The sequence below is a fragment of the Lepidochelys kempii genome, chromosome 2 (genome assembly GCF_965140265.1).
Source record: "Lepidochelys kempii isolate rLepKem1 chromosome 2, rLepKem1.hap2, whole genome shotgun sequence".
NCBI lineage: Eukaryota > Metazoa > Chordata > Testudines > Cheloniidae > Lepidochelys > Lepidochelys kempii.
This window is the reverse complement of record NC_133257.1, coordinates 221,605,667-221,630,168: the sequence shown is the minus strand read 5'-3', so window position 1 is coordinate 221,630,168 and position 24,502 is coordinate 221,605,667. Positions and strand designations below refer to the sequence as shown.

The window sequence follows — 24,502 nt, the reverse complement described above, 5'->3', positions numbered from 1 at the left end:
GCATTATTCTGCCATAAGGAGACTTTAGCTGCAGACTTGAGGAAGTTTTCTGTGCTTGCTACTGGAGGGAGACTGTACGGGCTGGAAGAAGAGCTGGATTTTGACTTCCCTTTCCAGTCTCACCCATCTCTCCCAGTTCTTACCCTTCAACTCTGCTAGAAGCATGGGGAAGCTGCTTATGGTTGGTACACTGTTCTCCACTTGTGTCTTTGTCTAACACATGACCAGAAGGGGAGGCTGAGTAGAAGAGAGGTTGTATGTGTTAGAGCATTCTCCTAATCCATACTTGTGTCCCCGCCTTTGCCTTATGTTTAATCAGAATGGCAAATGCTGATCATTAGACTGAGAGAAGATGTGGAGTTGACAGGCCGTCAGGATCACCCCCACACTGCTGGCAGTTTTGTCTTCCTTCTTTTGCACCATTTGCAGCCTCTTCTGTCCAGTCCCCCTTTCATGCCTTGTATTACCTCTTCCTTCCAATTACCTTTGCTTGCCTGTTATCCCCTTGTTCTCCTCGGCTGCTCCAATCCACAGTCTATTGTGCTGGGCTGTGCTGGTACACTTCATTTTAAACAGTGGAACAAACTTATACATTTCAGATTGGGCTCTACATACAAAAACTTCACAATGGACTGTGGCTCAGATGCACAGAAAGACCTGGGCAGTTATTGGAAGACAGCGGCAGCTGGTGGGAGATTAGGGGAGGCACATGGCCGTTGAGGAGGAAAGCTGCTGAGGTGGGATATTTCTGCTTCAGGCCGGAGTCTTGGTAGCCAGATGTTGTTGTAGTTTACACTTTGTGAGTGGCTGTCAGGGGAATAGCAAAGCAACCAACAGGGGATTTGCTTTCTTACAACTTCCTATAGTCTCCCTTTGGTTGCTTTTCCTGATATGACCCCTCCTTCCACATCTTGGAGCAAGTGACACCAACCTGTACTTTCACACCATCTTCCCAGCCTCTAACTTAAATCCACACTTACCTCAGTTTTGAATTTGGCCTGGAGACTGAACAGCCATCTCCTACTGAGAGGTGGTCCCCTCCTGGAAGCATATCAATAGGGCGATGTGGAAAAGCTTGCATTACTGCTGCTGCCTGTGTCCTGCCAAGAATGAATCTGAATAGTAATAAAAAAAAGAAAAAAGATGACAATACAACCTGTGCAGTAGAACAAACGTACTCCGATGGAAATTGCTGTAGCAGGATGAATCAGAAAAATCGACTTAGTATGTGAGTTAGTCAATAAGAAAACAATTTATTCATAAAATGTCCATATTTTTAAGTTTACTAGTACACAGATTTGTAATAGTTTTAATTTTTACTTTTCTAGATAATCAAGGGATTATTGGACAAGGATCTAGAAATCTGATTAGCTGACATTGATTTGATCTAGTATAATACCAATTAAACAAAGGGTAGTCAGTATCAGCGCCTTAGATTTCTTATCGACTAACTCACATTTACTGATACAAGTACAGAAAAAAGTAAATAGTATTTGTGATAAAAGTACAATAAACTTAACAAAACCATGGGAACAACGTATCAAGAGAGGTGGTGGTTCCTCCACCATTGGGAATTTTAAAAGCAAGATGTTTTTCTACAACATAAACACTAGTTCAAACAGGTGTTAATTCAGGAAGTCCTATGGCCTGTATTCCGCAGGTCAGACTGGATGATCACAATGGTCCTTTCTGGCCATATAATCTATGAATCTATTAAAACAATTGTACTTGACATTCTATTAAGCAAAAAGGCTCCTTTTCTCAGTCAAACAGAATACAGGTTGGTACTAATGGTACAGTACGTAGAACTTACTCCACTGCATCATTTTTTTCCTTTTTTATTTTAATTTCTAATAATTTCCTAGACCATAAATTGCCTGGAACTGAATACTCCAATGGGATACTCACCTTCTGCTTTAATAATTAATATCTCATTTTCCCTGCATGTGCCTTCTCACCAAAGCTATTGCTTTCATGCTTTTTCATGGAGCTACCGGAACTCGCACAGCAGGTAAGCACACCAGCCTTTCAGCTCTGGAAACTCTGGTTCAGGCTCTGTGGCATTAGGTAGGGACATTGAAACTGAGTTGGGAGGGCTCCTCCTATCCTTAGAGGACATTTGTCCATATCACAAAACCACAACAGTTTGTAATTTCTGTTCTAGGAGTGGACAGATCTTTAATTTAAAACAGGAAAAGCAGTTAATTCAGCGGGGGCCTTGACGGTCCGCACAACCAAGTTGAGTCCACACAAGTCCACACAACCAAGTATTGGCAGAGCTGTGTGAGAAACCCATCTAATTACTTATGCTATTACTGGTACTAACTCATATCCTTAGGGACTAATCCTGAAATCCTCACTCATGCATTGACCCATTAGGGTCAATAAACATCATCCTCAGCCCCAGTAGGTTGCTTTGCAAAGCTCAAGTGTTGCAAAGATTCCTTGAAAATGGCCTAGGTGGCCTGCTGAGGATTCCTCTTTCAAAGGGAAATCCCTGAGAGGTGGAAAGCTAGTATAGTGGGCTCTATTTTACCTCCATTTATTAGCCCTCGGCACAAGGAGTTGTGCTGGGGAAGGAAGTGTGGCTGGGGCACATTGTGCGTCAGCAAGCCATGACTACCAGTATGGCTCTTGAGGGTGTTCGAAGGCAGCTGTAGGTTATAGCCCAGGGACTGCTCTAACTTGTGCCTACAACCAGTTCATCCCCAGACAGCTTCATGGACTGAGGAAATGCAGAGGTGTTATAAAGACACCTTTGCCCCCCCCCCCTTGTGCCTACACTAAGTGCCCCTGGGCCTGACATGAGGATTAGGGCCACTGGAACTATTTGGGTGAGTGAGGGTTGCATGCTCAGGTCTGTAATTCATAACTTTTACTAATCGTAAAAAAAAAAAATCTTTATCTTGGAGTATATCTCACAGCAGAAAGAGGGGCGGGGTGAGACAGGTCTACATTTCAACCTTTTACCAGTATATAATGTCAGTTAGGAGGGTGATGTATTTTTTTACATCATTTCTATACCAGCAAAAGCCTTAGTGTAGACACAAGAACAAAAGCACTCTTGCCAGTATAAGCTGTGTCTCCACTAGAAGGTATAACTTTCGCTATTCTGGCAACCTTTTAGAGTATAGACCAAACCTAAGTGACCTGAATCCACTGAAACTTTGATGCTCCCCACAAAATGTTGCTTCCTTTTGTCTTGCACATACTCCTTCCAGCCCTCTTGGACTCTGAACTTACGTACCCCAAAAAACTTTGTCCCCATTCTCTCTCTGAATGGACTCCTTGACCATCCTCCAGTCTCCCACAGATTACAGTGGAGTTGTGTCCACTTAGCCCAGTGGCAAATTTGACCTTATTTTTTCATGGATGGACAGCTACATCACATCCCCTAGATTGCCAACTGAGATCCAGTGGCACTAAGAATCCTTCCTTAATCTGCCCCTAAGAAGTATATTTCTATTTAAGACTTCATCTCTTTAACAGAAGTAATTAAAACTGCTAATCACTGCATATGCTCACTGAATCAGATTATAGATTAAAACAAAAGATGATAACGTTATCATGCTGGATTTCATGGAAATGTTCTGTTTGCCATGTGAGTTCAGGAATTTGAATTTTGTCCAAGACCAAAGCAATGAATGATTTTGTTTCAGAGCTCGCTTTTTGTCAAAAAGCCAAACTGACTTGGGGAAGAGGGTGGAGCTGCCTGTTCAGACAGGATTTTTAGTTTTTGCCCTTTACCTCTGGAGCCAGAGGTCTGGCTCTCATCCAGCCATACGAAAAGAAGATTATGGTATTTTCTAGGTAATTTTAAGGAGCAAAACCAAAGTGAAGTCAGGTGGTTTCAAGGCAGCCTTGAATTTTTCACATTAAGTGTTTCTCATGATTTTGGTTTTCGGTGTAACTGTATTTTAAATAGCGACAGGAAAATATGCTTCGGCAGATAGGCATATTCCAAACCCTGTTTCTTCTTGCTTATGAAGCATCTTGTGAACAAATCTCCATGTAAGAAAATAAAATAGGAATATTGTGAGAGGTGGGGCTGGTGTATTAAACCAAAAGGGCCAAATTCTGCCTGAGAATGCACTTGTGTAAATTCTGTTGTAATCAGTGGAAGCTTCATGCACATATCGAGAGCAGAAGTTAGTGTTAGGGATTCATCAACTGACACAAAATTAAGTCCCAATCCCATTGAAGTCAACAGCAAAACTCTCATTGACTACAGTGGTACAGAATCAGGCTGCAACTATGAAGTATTTCAGAATAATTAAGACTACATTAAAAAAAATAAAAAATTTGTAATGTACCTAATCAACAAAATTTTCCCTCCATCTTCTACTTTGTTAAATACAGCAACCCCAGTTGTGCTCTTTGAAATATTTTGTTATTAGAAGGAAAGGAAATGTGTTCAGAATCCTACAAGATGGGGTTCTCTTCAGTAATAATTAAGCTCAGAGTTTGCAGTTGCTTACCCAGAAAAACTCTGCAGACCTCTTGATCCTACCAGCCACAAAGACTAATCCTGATGGCTCAGTGTAAACTGCTGTTTGGCCACATTAGAGATTTGTCAGTATTCCCCACCCTCCAGAGTGCAGATTCTAGCAAGTGGCATGTTGAGAATGAAACAACAGGGCTGCTGAGAAGGCATAATAATTCCCCGAGCACAAGTGTGATACCAGACTGGCCACCCCGTGATGAAATCGTATTTTCTATTTTTTAAAAAGAACAACTGGGCTTTGAGGGGCCTGATCGCGAATGTTCCTTCCTCTTTCCAGTGATACCCATGGTGTTGTAATAACTGTGGTCATGATCCTTTGTAACTGCATCCATTAGATCCTGCATCCCTGCCTCATTTCCCCACTCCATCATCATTGCCTATTATCCACAGCACAGAGCAGGAAGAGGAGCAAGATGGTGGGGGTGCTGCAGAATGACTCGGGCAATAGTTGCAGAAGTGGAGGAGCATAGCCATAACCATCACCATAGAAGAGGAGAGGCTTACTACGAGGCCTAGTAGTTTATCTGTTGGCAAAAGAGGAGAAGAGGAGGCAGAGAAAAGGGGGACAGAATGGTGGCGGTAGGAAATCCAAGACTTTCTGTGTTTCTAAGTCAGATGTGGGAGTGAGTGAGCCACCTAATCAAACAGCAACAGCAACATATTTCCCTAAGCAAAATATTCCTCCTCAAGGCTTTATTCGTGGCGTTTGGAGTGCACAGGTTACAGGCAGCCCAAGCTATAGTCCTTTCCTTAACAACTTGGGGCCTGATCCAATGAAAGATTTCAATGGGCATTGGCTCAAGATTTAGTTGAAAAGCTCTGATTCCTCTCCTGTCTAGCTGTCAGTGAGGTGCTTTTACACAGTCCTCCGCTTTTCTCTGAGTATCTCATTGGGTCTCAGTCTCCATTCCTACATCATTACTCCACCCTCTCTACCAGCAGATGATCTAAGGTGGATGTTAGCTCCCTAACTGTTGATATGAGAATAGGATGCCAGATTAGATGTTCTTAATTCTCCTTCAGATATTCTGAACAGAATGTGGTGGTTGTTTTGCTGAGGCAGCCAGAGTACTCTTTGGTGCTCCCACATTGTGGGAGTCAGAAGACAAGTTCCTCAGAGTGCTGGCCCCTCTGGCTCCATCCCCTGAGCACCCTCGCTCATGCAACAGTATCCAAGAAAGGCCCCTCCCTACACCTCCTCAAATCCTGCTCTCCCCCCCCCCCTTCAGTGAGCATACTGGTTCCATTGTGAGAGGGCCCTCTGTATGCGAGGGAGATGGGGAAGGATTCTCCGCTAAACAAAGAATGCACTAAGCCATATTCTGATGAGGTTCAATAAGGATAAGTGCAGGGTCCTGCACTTAGGACGGAAGAACCCAATGCACAGCTACAGACTAGGGACCGAATGGCTAGGCAGCAGTTCTGCGGAAAAGGACCTAGGGGTGACAGTGGACGAGTCAGTGGATATGAGTCAGCAGTGTGCCCTTGTTGCCAAGAAGGCCAATGGCATTTTGGGATGTATAAGTAGGGGCATAGCGAGCAGATCGAGGGACGTGATCGTTCCCCTCTATTCGACATTGGTGAGGCCTCATCTGGAGTACTGTGTCCAGTTTTGGGCCCCACACTACAAGAAGGATGTGGATAAATTGGAGAGAGTCCAGCGAAGGGCAACAAAAATGATTAGGGGTCTGGAACACATGAGTTATGAGGAGAGGCTGAGGGAGCTGGGATTGTTTAGCCTGCAGAAGAGAAGAATGAGGGGGGATTTGATAGCTGCTTTCAACTACCTGAAAGGGGGTTCCAAAGAGGATGGCTCTAGACTGTTCTCAATGGTAGCAGATGACAGAACGAGGAGTAATGGTCTCAAGTTGCAGTGGGGGAGGTTTAGATTGGATATTAGGAAAAACTTTTTCACTAAGAGGGTGGTGAAACACTGGAATGCGTTACCTAGGGAGGTGGTAGAATCTTCTTCCTTAGAGGTTTTTAAGGTCAGGCTTGACAAAGCCCTGGCTGGGATGATTTAACTGGGAATTGGTCCTGCTTCGAGCAGGGGGTTGGACTAGATAACCTTCAGGGGTCCCTTCCAACCCTGATATTCTATGATTCTATGATTCTATATTCTTCCTAATGTCAGCCAGATAAAGCCAACTCTGGCCAATAGCTGCCAGTATGTCCCAGAGCCTTTCTCTGAAAGAACAAAAACATTTCCGCAGGCAGGATGATGAACTGAGTAAATTGTAAATCAGTCTGCGATGCAGTTAAGGCACAGTCATGGGACCTTCCGTGATGCAGAATAAAACAGGTATGATCGGTGGAGCTATGTGCTGATTTCTGTAGTAAAAAGATAAGGATAATACGTTTTGAACTTTTTTGAATAATGAGATTCAAATTTATCATTTGATATAATATTGTAATGAGTCATTTACATATAGGTAAGAGCTGCAAGAAAAATTGTTTGAGAAAAAAAGTCCTTTAAAATAAATCAGTGGCAAAAATGCATAGTGTAGTAGGCAATGGAAAAGTGCCGACTTAATAAAAGGATGTTTTTAAAAATAAAAGGTTGAAAACCCCCACTAAAGCTTAGCTGATGAATTCAGCAGTTTTGAAGAAACATGGCCCAAGTGCAATTGGCCAGCGAGAAGCAATCTGCCAGTATAGCAAAGGCATACTGAAATCCCGGTCCTCTTGAAATCAATGGTAAAACTCCCATTGACTTCAGCAGAGTCAGAATTTCACCCAAAATTGCCTTTTTCAAAAATAAGTGGATTTGGCTCAAGACATTGCTTTCATCTATTTGTTCTGTATGTAAGAATGATAATGGGGGCTGAAACTTAAGAATGCAAGCTCATCAAGTTTCAATTCCAGTTGTTTCATAACATTAGCCATATGGTAGGTTTACAGCTTGTAAGTCAGAAGTTCAAGCAATTTAAAATGGTGTTAAAATAAACTTTACATGGACTCACATTTTAACAGTTCCTAGAAGAACTGGTTTGTAGTGATAAATGTGATCTTGCAAATGCATGTTCATAGGAGTAAGGACTACTCACATGACTAAGAGTTGACAGGCCTGGGCCCTTAGTTAGTGGGTTTACAGTAAAGTCTGAGGCCCCAGTCCTGCACTTGTGCACTATGAGTAGTTCCACTCAGGTCAATAGAACTACTCAGCGTGCGTAAAATTAAGCATGGGCCTTACTGGTGGCTTGTGTAGAAAGGTTGCCCAGTATTTATTTCTTCTCAAATGAAGGGATGCAGTTCACAGACTTACATTCCCATAACATGTTTTCCAATAATAAGCTAGTGATTGGTTAACCAGGCTACCTTGGCTATTTGAGCAGGTGGTATTGCTTATCTTCCTGTCCCATGCAGACCCACATTCAAATTCATTAATATGAGTCTCATTTTCTGAATGGTTTGGATGCTTCTTAAATGCACATTATTCTGGCTGTCCAGATTTTAGCCCTGACTTCCGTTTTGCATGTTTAGATCTTCACTATCATGGTAATGATAATGCTTAGTGCTTAGACAGTGCTTTTCATCCATCAATCTCAAAGCACTGTACAAAGGAAGGTAGGTATCATTAATCCCACTTAACAGTTGGAAAAATTGAGCCATATAGGGTGAAGTGACTTGCCAAAGGTCACCCAGTAGTCAGAGTCAAGAATAGAACGCAGGTCTCCTGCTCTCTTTTCAGTACCTTATCCTCTGGATCATGCTAGTCATTATTTGGTAAATATATTGCTGGAGCTAAAAGGCCATAAAAAGTGAATGACAGAATAAAATAAGAATAAATCCAATTTCAGTATTTCTTAAAAATGAAACGTTGATTGCAATCTACTGTGGATAGATTTTGTGCCTCTTAATCACATGGCATTTTGTGACATTTATGGTCCATAGTACTGTATTTGTAGTGTATTTTCTGTGCATGAGAAAAATATTTGCCTATCAGCAATTGGGTGGACTTTGTTTCCTTTAAACACTTTATTTTATAGTACTGTTAAGTTTTCTCCAGCAAACTTTTATGTCTGAAATCTTTGAAACACACAGCACAATTTACAATGAAAATATAAAATACTGCATGCTCTGTGTATGTGTTTTGTAGACATTGTGGAGTTGTGTGACCTGCTCTGAATTCTATTTGCGGGCTTTCAGCTGAAGATATTAGCTCCCAAGTACCTTTTACAATACTTCTGTCTCCTCAAAACCCTGATCATCACTTAGCCCCCAGTTCTGGAAACACACGTGTGCTTAATTTTAAGCATGCATGTCTTCCCATTTACACTTCAATAGATCCATTCATGTGCTTTTCCTTATTTGGGAAAGAATTTGCTCTTGCTATTTTTGTTTGTTTGTTTTTGCAACACTAAGACTCCAGAAGACAATATTTAAACTTTTTAGAAAGAGTACACATCAAATTCCTCATCTAGAGCTCTAACTGCATTTTATTGTCAGTGGTTTACATTTTAAAAATAAAACAAAATATTTGTTACATTTATGAAATAAAAAAGTATAAGGCCAAATGTGAACACTTGATCCTGCTTCCACTGAAAGTCAGTGGCTAAACTTCCATTGACTCAAACAGAGTTAAAGCAGGCCTATAAGTAGTGTCCAATGCCTTTGTGTTTTAAAAAGACACTGTCATGTAATTAAAGCTGCAAATATACTGTTATAAAACCTATGCTGAATAGAATGTTTTTATTAATTCTTTTTATATTGCAATGAAAACACATACATTCCTTGGCAGTTTCACAGACACCGTGGAGGAATATATACATACACACATACGTATATAATATATAAAACCTAAACACTGTAGCAGTGTGTAATGCAGGATGACGGAAAATGAAACAAACAAGAAGTAAACTCTAAGTAGAGTTGAAGCTGACCATTCTATTTTTATTGACAAAAATTAATAAAATGCAAAAAGAAACAGCATAATAAGTAAAAATTCAGTTCCTTCACTTTTAGAAATAATGGTGATATTAATAATGCAGGTAAGAAACTGTTAATTAAAAATATTATTTTTAATTTGAAGGTATTCTTCTAGAACCCGATCCAAAGCCTACTGCAATGGAAGTCCTTCTATTGGCTTTGGATCAGGTCCTTAAATTCCACAATTTTATATGCAAATTGGTTAGTTATCAATAGCTTATTAGCAAATAATTACAACTGCATGAGCTATTTCATGTGTTCTCAGCATTAATTTATGTTTTCTTTCCCTTGTTTTACTATCAGGACAGGGTGTATTCTGCAATGACCTTCTTGAGAAACCCCAAATATTTAAAACTAGTGTAAAAATAGGCTTGCAAAGGTCTTCTGTATGTAGTGTTGTTGTAGCCCAATGGGTCCCAGGATATCAGAGAGACAAGGCGGGTGGGGTAATATATTTTACTGGACTAACTTCTGTTGGTGAGAGAGACAAGCTTTCAAGCCTGAAGAAGAGCTCTACCTACACTTCAAAGCTTGTCTTTCTTACCAACAGAGAAGTTGGTCAAATAAAAGATACTACCTCACCCACCCTGTTTCTCTAAGGGTCTTCTGTGTAATACTTTACCTGATACTAAAGTCCCTTTACAAGTGTAGGGTAGAATCATAACTTTGAATTCTTATGTTCTCTTTCTTCAGATCTCCATCATACCCTGCTTGCAAAGGCATTAAACCAAACCCAAAGAGCTCTTACAGACAGCTGAGTGGATGTAGAAGACGTTTCTTTAAAAATCCCATTGTTTAGATTTCTGTCACAGACTCTGAGGATACTTAATTTCTCTTATCTCTGGAGTTTTCATTATCATTTAAATTTCATTTTACATTAATTGATCAGGGATTAGTGAAACCATTATGCAAAAATTAGAATAAGAGAAGCCAGATGCGATGAATAATTCATTATGTCCAATTACATTTTATTTCTGGTGTACTTGCAAACTTGCCTCTGACTTTTAAGGTGTTTTGAAATGACAATGTTCGCTTCAAATAAGATCTGCACCACTTAATTTATGTGGCAACTACAGTCTCCCTGCTTCGCCTTCCCCCCATTTTAAAATTGAATTGTAACCAGTTTGGGAATATCCAGCTGTCACTAGACTAATCTGAATCACCTGGGAAAGAAGAGGAGGCACTCTCAGAGGGGGAGCAAGTATAAGCCGTCGAAATGACCCCATGAAGCAGCAGACAATGAATTCAGCGAGGCAACCCCTTTGCTATCGCGTCATCCGGGAGTCGGTGGCTCCCCTTAGCAATGCCCCTTGTCTGTCTTCCGCGGCGCAACTGGGAAATAGCAAAGGCTGCTAATTGGCCGCGGCAACAATGCACGCGCCGCTAGGTGGCAGTCGCTGCCTTCCAAGCAAGGAGCCCCTGTGGGCGGCTGCTCCCTGGGAATCTCGTGACCCTTATCAGGTCAGCCCACAAACCTGATCTTTCTGTGTGAGCAACATGCAAAGCGCTCCCTCGCCCGGACTCCCCCCCGTCCCAAAATAGCCCCGGGCGCTAAGGGGCAGCCGCGCTGCGTACCTGTGTGGAGTGTCTCGAGCTCTATTTGAGCCTGCTCAGCAGCTCCCCACCCAATCACCCCTTTGCCCCCCCGCCCTACTGTATTTTATTTATGCCACTGGACAGTTGTTGCCCCATTAAAGCTCCAGTCCCACCTTCTGCAAGGACCTTTCATCTGGGGAAGTTTTATGACACTTGGTAAATGTGCAAAGTTTTTAATTAGACTCGCCAGACAGCCCGAGGCAGGACTAGCGCCACGAAGTCTTCATGCTTCTCTCTGCTTTACAGCACAACAAGCCGCTCTACTCCTTTGAAGACAATGCAGACTATGTCTACGATGTCATGTGGTCACCAGTGCATCCCGCGCTCTTTGCCTGTGTGGACGGGATGGGGCGCTTGGATCTGTGGAACCTGAATAATGACACCGAGGTGAGGCGGGGTGGCGGGGCGAGCCCTTAACCCTGCGCCGGCCGGGGCGGGGGAGAGGAGGAGAGAGAGGCTGTTAGGTCCCTGCCTCTCTGCCTGCCGCTACCAAACGCTCTCCTCCTTGTGCCCTCCAAGGGACATGGAGCTCCCCACTCCCTGTGCGTTTCAAAGATCATTGGCCTGCCCGCCTTGTGTGTTTCAGCAGACGTGGCTCCAGCCTTCTTGTGTACATTTCAGGGGACACTGAGCTCCCTCTTCCTGTCCGTTTAAGGAACATTGAATCTCCCCCCGCCGCCCTCCCCCCTTCGGTGTGGTTCAAGGCTCCTTGTATGTTGCGTGCAAGTTAAAATTTCCGGGGGAAGGGAAATAATGCATTCCCCATTCAAAAAAATCAAGCACAGAGCAGCAAATAGATAATGTTTCGCTTATTTGGGAAGGATACACTCCCTGCCTTTGGATTTATGTCAAGGCAGATTTTTAAAATCTCTCCCATTTTGTGATTTTTTTTTCCTTTTGGCACACGGTTTCAGTGAGCCATTTAAAATCTCACCATCTCCCTCGTTCAGATTGTCACAGCTTGACAGCCCTGTACCAACACCACAGACCTGCCAAGTCTGTCTCATGTAGAGTGTGAGACCTCCTAGTTTGGGATCGATTTTAAGGCAGCTTCGTAAGTCACTCACTTTTAGGATGAAGGATTGTTTTTATTTCATTACTGTTATTTATTTATGAATGATTGTTATATTTCGTTTGTTATGTCTTCAGTCTATTTCAATGGAACATTAACTCTCTTTCATAATTGTTTTTCCCCCCAAATCTCCCGCAAATTGTCACAGCTTGACAGCCCTGCAACAGTACCTCCAACCTGCTAGGAACTTAATGATGCCCATGTGTTTCCCACCACCTCTTACATTTCTTTCAACCCCATTGAAACAGAAAGGGCTAATAAGAGAACTCTTTGCAAAGATGAAGTAGCAAATACTGTACTTAAAAACCAAGCAGCCTCCTTCCTAAGTATAGATAGTATGAATTTTATGTTCCTCTTTATTTTTGTGTCTGGTATAATTTCAATCTGAAAATATGACTCCAGATGTTTAAAAATATTTCTAGGTATTGAATGAGTACAATCTTGCTTTGATTTGAATTTTTCTTTGACGAATGTTTGCTGTAAGAATCATCACTGTTCTAAATGACCAGTGTGTTTTGATTATACCAGCAAGATTCATATTTTTCCATCACCCGAGCACTAACTGTTTGTTTTCAATACTCTGCAATAGCATAGTGCAAAAGTAGAAAACAAAACAAAAAAATCAGCATAAAAATAAGGTCACATTTTAATGGACAAGTTCTTCTCATTTTCTAAAACAAATGAGGAGAACGAATGCCAATATTTTCCCCATTTCCTACAATATTTCTTTAAAGTTAGCTCATTTATTACTATGTCTTTCATGTAACAATGATAGATATACATTTCAGCCAAAGTAAAATACAAGTACAGTTTATGGTCTCCAAATCAGTGCTGCTTGGCCATAAATAAATGTGGACAGGTAAGAGGAACACACACTGAAAACTGTATTGTCACGTGGAGCAGCCATGCCTTTTGAAGTGTTCTGAGCAGGAAGTACTGCAGCCTTTTTAATTAGAAAGCATACAGCTGGAGGATATCCAGGAGGACTCTCCTCAGAATTTCTTTTGGGGAAGGGAGGAACATATCCTTCAGGTGTTCTCATTAATGCCACTTTAACAACATAAAAACCTGTTAAAGTTTCAAAAAGAAAAAAAAAAAAACCCTTTCTGGTAAAATCCTGACCCCTCTGAAATCAGTGGGGACTTTGCTGTTGCCTTCAGTGGCACCTGAATTTCACCACAAATAATTACCATGAGCTGCCTGGTTCTGCTCCCATTGCAGTCAGTAAGCTGGATCATGCCCTAGATGACCAGGCTTACAGATACATTTTGAGTAAGAAAAGGCAAACGAGCATCCACAAAAATGAATTCAGAGTTTGTTCCTGCATTCTGTACACACCCTCAGCCACCAGCAGTTTCACAAAGAATATTCATTCATAATGGTCAAAATCAGCTCTCATATAAGTATAAATCTCTATCGAAGTCAATGGTATTATTACAGATTTACATCAGCATGAGGGTTGACTTTGGATCTCTGAAGAAAAAATTACTATTCCAGTTCTTTAATAAGCAGTGATGGAATAACTTGAAAATGTCTAGAAATCATAAACTAGCAGCAACTAAATCAATGGGAGGTTTTGGATTCGCAACGAAAGCAGATCAGATAGAGTCAGTGAAAGAAAACCCTGCACAATTCTTTTAAAAATTACAACTGAAGGTGATCAATGTTTTCTTTGACCCTTTGCCTGGTATGTTAAAATTAGATTATAATGGTTTTCTATAGTTGATTATTAAAGAATCTGAACAAATTATTCTGTTTACTAATGAAAAATCTTTGTCAGAGTTTTATTCATTAGTCATTGTAATAAAAATGAGATGACTAACCTGGGAAATTCGTGGGACTCTTTAGCTGTGTTTAAACAAACAAAACTTTCTAGTAATAGATGTCAAATACAGATAGAGGAAAATGACAAATACATTAATGGCTTTTAATTAGATCTACTGATGAAAAGTGCTATATAAAAGGTTGGCTATTATTATTATTAATAATTATGTTTTTGTTTCTTTGATTTTAGGAAATTAGCTGCATTAATGTTTTGTTATTATTTTGAAAACTGATGGAGAACATATCGGTTTTTTGATAACTTACAAAAAACCTTCCAATTTCTTGAAATATAATACAATTTCTACTAGTCCTCTTCTCTATAATTATTTTTTTCATTATGATTTTTTAACAGTACCTAGCCGTCATTCTAGATGCTTTTTGATCCAAATGGCTATAATCTTTTGACTATTATCACAATCAAACTTTAAAAAGGGCTGAACTAATCACATGTATCATTCTGATTTGTGGATAACATTTGGTTTTTGTAATAACAATGAAAGTTATCATATTTGATTTATTTAACATTAACCCCCCCCTTCCCCAACACTTCTTTATTCTCCTGCAAGTTGTATAACATTTTTAGATGTACCAGTATGTCAGATTTTCATTTAAATTTAGGATGGAAGATCTTGATTTCCCAGTAGTGTGTCCACAAAAAAAAATTTTTTTTTTTTTGCCTGGCTTAAAGGTAGAATCAGCATCCAGGTTATTGTTCAATCATCTCTATTGATTACTGTTCAAGAATGATTGATATTTTTCCACTTTGCTGCTCTATTATGTTGCTTTCAACAGTATTTTCTTTTGTATGTCTTGTATATTTTGGCTCTGAAACTATGTAGATGGCATTTATTTTGTTAAGTAGATATGAAAGATATCTCTAAACAGTTTTTTTAACACAACATAAGCAACAAAAATTAAAAGGTGAATTAGTTGTTGATTTCTCGGTGACTGATTTCTCAGTCTATTTGCTAAATTCATACGCAAAAATGGTTATAATCTGACAAGTGTCAGTTTATAACTCTAGATAATTTATAAAGTATTTTAAAATATAACTTTAAAAACATAACTGTGGTGTCATATAACCATTATAAGGTAAATTCAGATCTCTGAAATGTTAAATAGGTGTGTGTAATTTAAACTATCATTATTCAAAGCAGTCAAATCTATTTTAAGATAATGTAGAATGACTACATATCTCTTTGTACAAAAGGAAAAAAGGAGGTGTATTCAAATATTTTAGAACTATTTCACAATTGCTTTGATGCTGTTAGATAAATTTGTTGTGTGAGAATGATTTTTACTAAACCATTAGAAGATTTTAATTTATAGAACCCTGAATTGGTCAACATGCCCTTTGTTTGTTTTTCTGTGCAACACAGGAATAATGCTATATTAACCCAAAGCAGAGGTAGAATACCTGTATATATTTCAGCATTTTGAAAGGTATAGCTAAAATTTTATGTCTGAAACATACTCCTTTGAAAGAACTTATATATTTTTGATCTACTAATTTTCTGAGGAACAAAACTAACTGATGAAATGGATTAAGTAACTGCTTTAGTGTTCAATTTTGTCTGTTTGAGGATTTTTTCCTATACATTATATAAAATTAACATAGCCTTAGGAGTTAAAAGAATTGCAGAGACTTCAATGATGAGGAGGATGAAGCATATTATCACATGATAGTTTTTATTGCTACTTTTATGCCAGGTAATTGGCCTAATAACTCACATTGAAACCTCTGATTCCAACACACCAAATAATACACCTGAGATGAGGAATTACAAGAGATGCCATCTTTCATTGGTCATATAGCACTGATAGGACCTTGGGCCTGAAACAATGAAGAGAGAAGCTCAGTGGCTTATTTGCATCTCAATACCGTCTTTACAGAGTGGGGGTGGGGGCAGGGAAGAAGATGCGGTAATCTGCTTTCTGATTGCTATCCAACATTATTTCTGAATTACTGTGTAAGCAGATCTATTCTAACTTCTCTTGGGAGGCTCAAGGGCACTATAGTGCAGTAGTTTACAGGGATGAGGGTTTAGCATGCCAACCCACTTGTTCTGAAGTATTAGTTGGTTTTGCAGCCTTTAGTCAGAGTCTGTAACAAAGGGACAGAGTGAGTTTCCAGATCTTGAGGTGCTAGGTAAATAGCACAGCTTTACAGTAATTGTTCTGCTGCACGGGTGACTGTGCACAGTTATTGACTGTAGCTGGAGTCTCCCAGGCAGTCTGCAAAGGCTCGGCTTCCAACTCTCACTGATACCTCATGCCATTTAACGCTGTGGTTTATTTCATGAACTGTACATTAACAGTACGTACATGTGCACATGTGTGTATCTTCCACCACATTGCCTTACTTTAACAGACAGTCTTGCATTTACACTTAGACTTATTAACATAAATGCATCTACCTAATGAAATGTATTGGGTTTTTGTAACATAATCAGTGGTCTAAAATTGGGTGAAAATCAGTAAAAACAGAATAATAGCTTTTGTGAAACCTGGGATTTTTTTTTGTAAAAATCGGTAACAACTGAAAATGGAGAGTCTTATGCATGAAGCACATAAGGGCCTACCATTGAGGAAGAATTAAAAAAAAAAGGAAAGAATAGTATGGAAACTACAAACATCTTGTTTTGAACTGATTTTCTTCTGTTTCTGTCCTACCTTGCTACTGAAATGCAAAACCAAAACATTGACGTAGGTCAGTAAAATATGGTTTTCATAAACGCTGCTACCATTCTGTGAATTTTCAAACCCCATTTTAATACTATCTTTAAGCTTATGAATTCCTGACACTCAGCTGATTCTTAACTCACTTCTTGATCAGAAGTCAGTGCATACTGAAAAACAAGCTGCTGTGGTTTTGCATGTCTCCAGCCAGGAAAAAATATTTGTACCATTTACTGTGAAAAAGTCTCCCGTACCCTTCCCAAACAGTCTGTCTCATTCTTCCCACCTCCCATACCTCAGTAGAGCATGTGACTGAAGAAACAATTAATCTTTTTTTTTTCTCCCCCTACACAAGGGATGTATGTTACCTCATGTAATTCTAAGGGACTTGTGATTCATCCACTGAAACAATAACATTCTAAACTGACATATTTGATTCACTCACAGCATGATTTCATTAACATCATTATTATTGATGCAATAGGTTCCAACAGCCAGCGTGACAATTGAAGGAGCTTCTGCCCTCAATCGTGTCCGTTGGGCCCAGGCTGGTAAAGAGGTAGCAGTTGGAGATTCAGAAGGCCGCATCTGGATCTATGATGTTGGAGAGGTACTTGTTCTTTTAAAATTAATTAATTAATTAATTAATATTTCCAATATTTGTCATACCACTGAATGTTAGAAAACATCATACATTTATGTGCATGAGAAGGACACTTCCCTTTGGTGATCCAGATGGTTTTTAATGGTGTCATTGATTTGGAGTGCTACACAACTTTGAAATGTACCTTTAAATACAGCTAAGTTTAGCTGTTTAATTCCAGATCTGAAGAAGAAATCTTTTTCAAATGTCTTGTGATTTATTCTCACTATTTATAGTTTTATTGTCAATAAGTGTTTGGTTTTTGGCTACATTTACTAGGGATAGAAGAATATAAAACATTACAATATAAAAGGTACAAAAGATAGATATTATAATATAATATAAAATATTCCAAACACTCCCCTCTAGGATTCACCTTTTGCATTTCAGTAACTCATATTTCATGACTGACTCCACTTTATCTACCAATACAGATTTTTCTCATCATGACATATAAAGCACCACTCAGTATCCCTGATACCATTGCCTGAATATTTACAGTGGCTCCAACAACAGAAAATGGAGAGGTGGTGGTTTGGAGGTTAGCAGATGCTTGTGTGGTGTGAAATAGCAGGATACATATTCCGTCTTTTAAGGCTGTTTTCAATTTCCTCTACTACATACAAAAAGTAAGCTGAAGTATGTTGTGCATGGATGGAGCCTGTCTCTTTGTTGATGAATGCAGTATGAAATGTTCAGCTGCATTACGATTCTTTGGAATAGTCAAGGGTGAATCTCTGAGCAATCAGCCTTTATGTAGAGAATTTGTTTTCATCATTATCTGTGATAGGATACTGGGGTATCCATCTCTACACAGTAGGGAAACATTACAGAATGCATTGAGTATTATCTGTAACTTGCATAAAGTGATTTTATGGCCCAGAGCAAAGTTGCTTGAGCATGACTCATATTTTTGGATTGCATATGCTTGTGCAGGAGGTGCCTTTCCTCACAAATGGCTGCTGAAACTTCTTGCTATATAATTTCTAAATTGTCTAAAGTTATTACACTCAAATGTCCACTACAGTGCTGGCAGGGGAGACCATTTTATTTATTTATTATTTTTGTATTATTTCTCTGAAGTGATGGGTTTTTTTCCCCCTTTCTAAGTGATATGACAGACTATTGCAATATTTGCAATGACAGTATAGTCCGGTCTTGTCTATTGTCTAGACAGGCTATAGAAATGTCTCTTTGACTTATCATACACCAAACCATTCATAAGGTTGTTTCTCTCTGCAAGATTAATCATGAGAAAATGTACTTTATCCAGAGGGAGTAATATTTATATTGTTTTTCTTTTTTTCTGCATAATCAGAAAAATACTACCTGCAAAATTAATCTCAGGGATACACTCCTCATGAAAAATAAAGGCGTACTTATATTACTTGTAAAAAGAGAGTAATCAGTATTCAGGTCTGAGAGTCCAGATCAGTGTTGTATAATGAAGACCAGCGATACTCAGACCTCAGTGGTTCAGGAGCCAAATTAGTGATCAACATTACTCAAGAGAGCAACAGCAGTGTGAATTCATTGTTTCATTCAGTATCGTTTTCCTCGTTTTACATATGGGGAAATGGAGGAACAATGAGGATTCCTCCCCCTTTCTCCCCCCCCCAATTGCTGCCTCATTGATTCCCATTTCTGTTTTTAAAAAGGGGTTCAAAGGGTTACCGATACCCTAGCAGGGCAACTCCTGTCATTACTAAGGGCTTAGCTACACTTGCGAGTTAGAGTGCATTAAAGCAGCCCCAGGCGCCCTAGCTCACTACCCGTCCACACTGGCAAGGCACGTAGAGTGCTCTGACTCCATGGCTAGAGCGCTCCTGGTACTCCACTTGGCGAGAAGATAAACGCTTGTTGTGCCTTGGCTGAAATGCCCGGGTGTCAGTATGAACGAGGTGCTGCATTACTGTGCTCTGATCAGCCTCCGGAAATGTCCCATAATCCCCTTAAGTCAAGTGGCCACTCTTCTTATTGTTTTGAACTCGCTCTAGGAATACGGAAATGCCCTTTGAAAGCTCCATTTCTGACAGCCAGCTGCTTATCTGCCTCAAGACAAAGCAACCATTGCTGTGGAATTCTGTGTGTGAGAGAGAGTGAGGTTGGCGGGGAGGGGAGAGTCTGCTGCTGTCTGAACTTACAAGACAGCATGCTGATATGCTCTCAGATTCTCCAAAACCCACTCTCTCTCCCCCCACATACACGCAACACACTCCCTGTCACGCTCTATTCCCCCCCCCATTTGAAAAGCACATTGCAGCCACTTGCATGCTGGGATAGCTACCACAATGCACTGCTCTCTGTGGCCGTTTCAAGAGTGCTAATGTGGCCATGCCAGTGCGCTTGTAGCTGTCAGTGTGGACACACTGCAGCGCTTTCCCTACTGCGCTCTACGAAGGCTGGTTTAACTGAAAGCACTCTACATCTGCAAGTGTAGACATGCCCTAAGAGTTACTAGAGCTAGCCTAAGTCAGATGCAGACATACGCAGCGATCAGAGTGCCAGTTTAAATCACTAATAGGATTTCATACTGGTGGCCCTGAGAACAGAAGTTGAAGATAGTGAATAACAGCAGCTTAATTTATTACACCCCCATGTCAGTTCATAAAGAGTCCTCTTAAAAGTAATTCAGATGTAGGTACACTTAGTGCCTGATCTAACTCCTGTTGAAGTCAATGACATCATTGGATCAAGCTCTTAATAAGGGTCTGGTGTAGGAAAATATGTTTGCAGCCTTGTCAGTGGTGCAAACTGTGGACACTGACTTCCTAGCAGATTGCCTTATCCAGAAGTAAAATGAAGCCTGCTGACAAAAGACGATACAGTAGGGAAAAGCGTATTGAGGCTGGGAGCTCACTGCCTTGCCGTTCCAGTCCTGTCCCTCCTTTCCTTTCCCTTCCCTTCATCTCTCCTCATCCTGCCACACAGAGCATGGGAGTGCCTATAACCTCAAGTCTGAAAAAAATGCCCCTGGTGACACCCTCAACTGGGAGGAGGAGTCACTAAATTCCAATGTAAGGACAAGATGTTTAGAAAGCAAGCTGACAATCTTACCACAACCCACTAATTCTATACTTATTGGACTATCTAATTCTAATCTAAACTCATCTTGCCCTCACACTGCCCGGATAGATCGTCTAAGCTGTGTAGATATTTATTCCTCACTGAGCATCTGAGGGTATGTCTACACTACCCGCCGAATTGGCGGGCAGCGATCGATCCAGTGGGGATCGACTTATGGTGTGTAGTCTAGACACGATAAATTGACCCCCGAGTGCTCTCCCGTCATCTCCCGTACTCCAGCTCTGCGAGAGGCGCAGGTGGAGTCGACGGGGGAGCAGCAGCAGTTGATTCACTGTGGTGAAGACACCATGGTAAGTCAATCTAAGTACGTCGACTTCAGCTACGTTATTCATGTAGCTGAAGCTGTATAACTTAGTTCGATCCCCCCACAGCGTAGAGCAGGGCTTAGTGTCTCTCTTCGGGAACAGTCCTGCACCAGTATAGTCAATGGGAGTTTTGCTATTGCTTTGAATGGGAACAGGCCCTTAATCAGGAGCATTGTCTCCATTGCAGGAGTGCTCCTCGGCAGCTTTCCTCTTTTCTTCAGCATATCATGGACAACAGTGGCCTCCCCCCTTGTGCCTTGATCTATTGGGATTTGCCCTCCCCGCTCATCTTTTTAAACTGTCTCAGTCCAAGTGGTTGCCGCATGGCTCCTCTCTTCTTTTTCAGTGGCTGATTTTTGAAACAGAGTTGTTAGCAGAGAAATCTGGATTTTTTGAGGCCGTGGGCCCTTTAAAATTCACCCCTAACTATAGTGAGTCATAATCAGCATTCATTAGTGCCAGGGTACACTGTGCTCTGAAGTGGAAAGAGTCTCTAGGATTACATCGCTCAGAAGGCAGCAGGCTGCTTTGCAGAGATCCTACATATGCTCATATCCTACAAAATAGTCAGATACCATATTTTTCGTATTTGCCCAGTCTTTAAAACCTACCCTATTCTTCTTGTTACATTCCAGATACTACATTGGATTGGCCATATTGTTGCTAAATGGTGGTTTCTTGTACCCACAGTTCAAGAAGGATATTAATAAATTGGAGAAGGTTCAGAGGAGAGCCACGAGAATGATTAAAGGATTAGAAAACCTGCCTTATTAGTGATAGACTGAAGGAACTCAATCTATTTGTCTTAACAAAAAGAAGGTTAAAGGGTGAATTGATTAATCTATAAGTATCTAAATGGGGTAGAAATATTTAATAGATGGGCTCTTCAGTATAGCATAGAAAGGCATAACACGATTCAATGGCTGGAAGCTGAAGTTGGGCCAATTCAGGCTGGAAATAAGATTTAAATTTTTAACAATGAGAGTGATTAACCATTGGAACAGTTTACCAAGGGTCCTGGTGGATTCGCTATCACTGAAAATTTTAAAATCAAGATTGGATGTTTTTCTAAAAGATCTGCTCAAGGAATTATTGTGGGAAAGTTCTGTAGCCTGTGTTATACAGGAGGCCAGACTAGATGATCACAGTGTCTCTTCTGGCCTTGGAATCTATGAACTGAAAAAAGAAGATATGTTGAGTTGAACATCATCCAAAAGCACAATCATGTTTAAAATCATATTTCGTAAAATAATAAAATCCACTTTTCCTGTACAAATGAACTGGGGCACAAAACTGACATGACAAGCTTGGAACAGAGCAGGAAACCTATTTTGATATCAAATTAAAGCGATGAGGTTCTTATCTTGTTAGTTCCATCACTGTTTTTATTCTGTCTTCTAGAGAGCAATAGAATTTGCATCTGTGATTTCTAATTAAAATATATGGTGTTTAGAGAGCCTCATATGGCCTATCTGCAAACCTCAGATCTAGGGCCCAAACTTGCATTCCTTGCTCAGTCAGAATTCCCTTTGAGATCATGGATGTTTTGCCCAAGTAAGGACTTTAGGATAAGGCCCTTCTGTTTTGACAGGTTATCAATCGATGATCTTTATGACATCACAAGTGCAGAAACATGGGTAATGAGACAGAACCCATGACCACGGAATTAAAAATAATGGGGATATTTTCAGCTAAACCAGATAATGTTGTGTTTTACAGCACGTATTTTTAGTTGTTTGATTTTGACATCGTGTCTGAAAATAACTGAACACATTTATTTTCACAGTGAGGGGTCTATTTTCTCTTCCATGCTTGTGTTTTACGCCCATTAGCATTAATGGGAGTCATGTGCATGCTTCCAGGGGAGAATAGACTTAAATAATCCATATATATGTGTACGTGTGGTGGTTTCTGAGAACAACTTGTAGATCAGTAGCTGATGGCTTAAAAAATTGAGGGTTGGGGGAATCGGATTCTTTCAGTGTGACAGGATCTTAAACATACTTAATTCAATCAGAGAATATAACCAGTCGTTAATGAGTGTTCATTCCTGCTAGATCGGAATAAGTTCACTTTCACAGGACTTATAATTGAGAGATATTTTTTGAAAAGACTGTATGTAAAATGTACCGTGAGTCAATTTGGCTTCTGTTGTCTTACAGCTTCTTTACTCAGTAGCCAGGGCTCTACATGGTAATAGCTGATTTTAGAACATGGACCATTGACTGTAGATTTATTCACATGCCCCGATGATTGATTGATAGACCTAACTGTGCATGCTTCAATGATGTTACACAGATGCTGCTGTCCTAAATATTCTCTATCAACAATGTTTGCTGCTTATCTGAATTGAGTTAGAATGTTGTTTGTAGCTCCAGTTGTGAAAGCAGCAGCTTCTCTTCCACCTTCCATTATTTCTTTTTTCCATTAATCCTTTCAGGGGAAGAATTTGATAGCGGTGGGGGAAATAGATAGAAATTTCAGATCAATAATCTGTTAGTTGATGGTAGTAAAACATAGAATTTGGAAAAAAAGAAAAAGCGTTTTTGACACAAGGAGAGAAATTATGATCTAAAAGAGTGTTTGAAGTTGTAATTTAGAGGGGCCTATTATCACATATGACTTGTTTCGTTAGACTGATTAACTAATGGAAATAACAGTGGTTGCATCTGTTTGGCAGGGTTATCAGACAGGTTAGTGTTAGGGTCAGTAGCAATCAGGATCCAAATGGAGAAAAGTAAGACATGATATTCCCCAGACTCCACCCACAAACCAAGTTCCACCCCCTGGAGACACCGAAAAGAGAAAGCATTCACAGTAAACTGTGCAGATCTTCATTAAAAGATAATCTTGCTCCTTTCTTGCATGCTTTGACCAGTAGTGAAATAATTAACAGTTAAAAGGAGCAATCCACATCTCTTTCAGCGCTGTTGTTTCAGGCTTTCTGCAGACTCAGGTATACATTGTGGCATTGGTTTATATGTGGTTCACATTCTGAAATGTATCTTTGCCACTATAAGTGCTAGAGTTTTTATTATTTTAAAAATGAAGCAAATCTTAGATTCTGGGATTCAAGAAGGCAGCTACCTGAAAGGGAAAAAAAGTACCCACTCACCCAGCCACCACAGATCAGTCCAGTTCAGTCCCTGATAGCTGTGATGTTAATGAATCCCAGAGAAAAAGATAACTCCGTTGACTACTTTATGTGCAGGCTGAAAAGCTTGGAAAAAATTACCAAAAAAAAAAAAAAAAGTTCAGGAAAGGGTTGGAAAGTCTTAGGTGTATATCATCTCTTCAACACTGTAGCATGGAGAGAGAAAGTAAGAGCAGCTATTGGTAAAATCTAGCTGGAAGGAGGGATCAAAACCTGAAGAGGAATCATTCCTCCTTCTCCCCAAGATGGTGGTGACCGTCTGTGTAAATACATTGTGCTCAGGCCTCGGGGATGATTTTGAGAGGCATGGCCAGCGGGTGGGGAAGTAGCTGCTCTCTGAATCATGCCGGCAAACTGGTGGTGTTGTAAGCAGTAGCATAGCTAGGAGTGGAAATTTGGATGGGCCCCAACTTATGATGGACAGGCAATGAGCAAAGGTCTGATGTCACAGCCAGTCATGTGAAATGATATATTCTATATTATTGCATATTATATCGCATTTGAATGCCGGGAACAGGATTGTCGGGGGATAGCTAGGTTAGACCAGGGACTTGAGTGCAGGGAGCCTGGGGGCAGAGCTGGCCAGTGGAGAGAGGAGCAGGCCACTTAGCCCCACAGGCAGGCATGGGTTAAGCTGGAGTGGGCAGGGGGGTTGGTTGGCACCTGCATGGGGCCCGGCTCTCGCTGAAGTTGTCTGGGCTGGGAGAAG

The 24,502-nt window shown here is 40.4% G+C and overlaps 1 protein-coding gene across 10 annotated transcripts in view; it reads left to right on the top strand.

Annotated features, from left to right (window-relative positions):
• DYNC1I1 (dynein cytoplasmic 1 intermediate chain 1) overlaps window positions 1–24,502 on the top strand; it is a 270,699-nt gene that overhangs the window by 227,541 nt on the left and 18,656 nt on the right. For 8 of the 10 annotated variants that reach the window (XM_073333889.1, XM_073333886.1, XM_073333888.1 and 5 more), the window contains 2 exons: window positions 11,276–11,416; window positions 17,089–17,214. In XM_073333889.1, coding sequence (XP_073189990.1) covers window positions 11,276–11,416; window positions 17,089–17,214 — 267 coding nt within the window. Of the gene's footprint in view, window positions 1–11,275; window positions 11,417–17,088; window positions 17,215–17,681; window positions 17,789–24,502 lie in introns of all 10 variants that reach the window. The other 2 variants (XR_012157549.1, XM_073333887.1) reach the window with 2 other exon arrangements.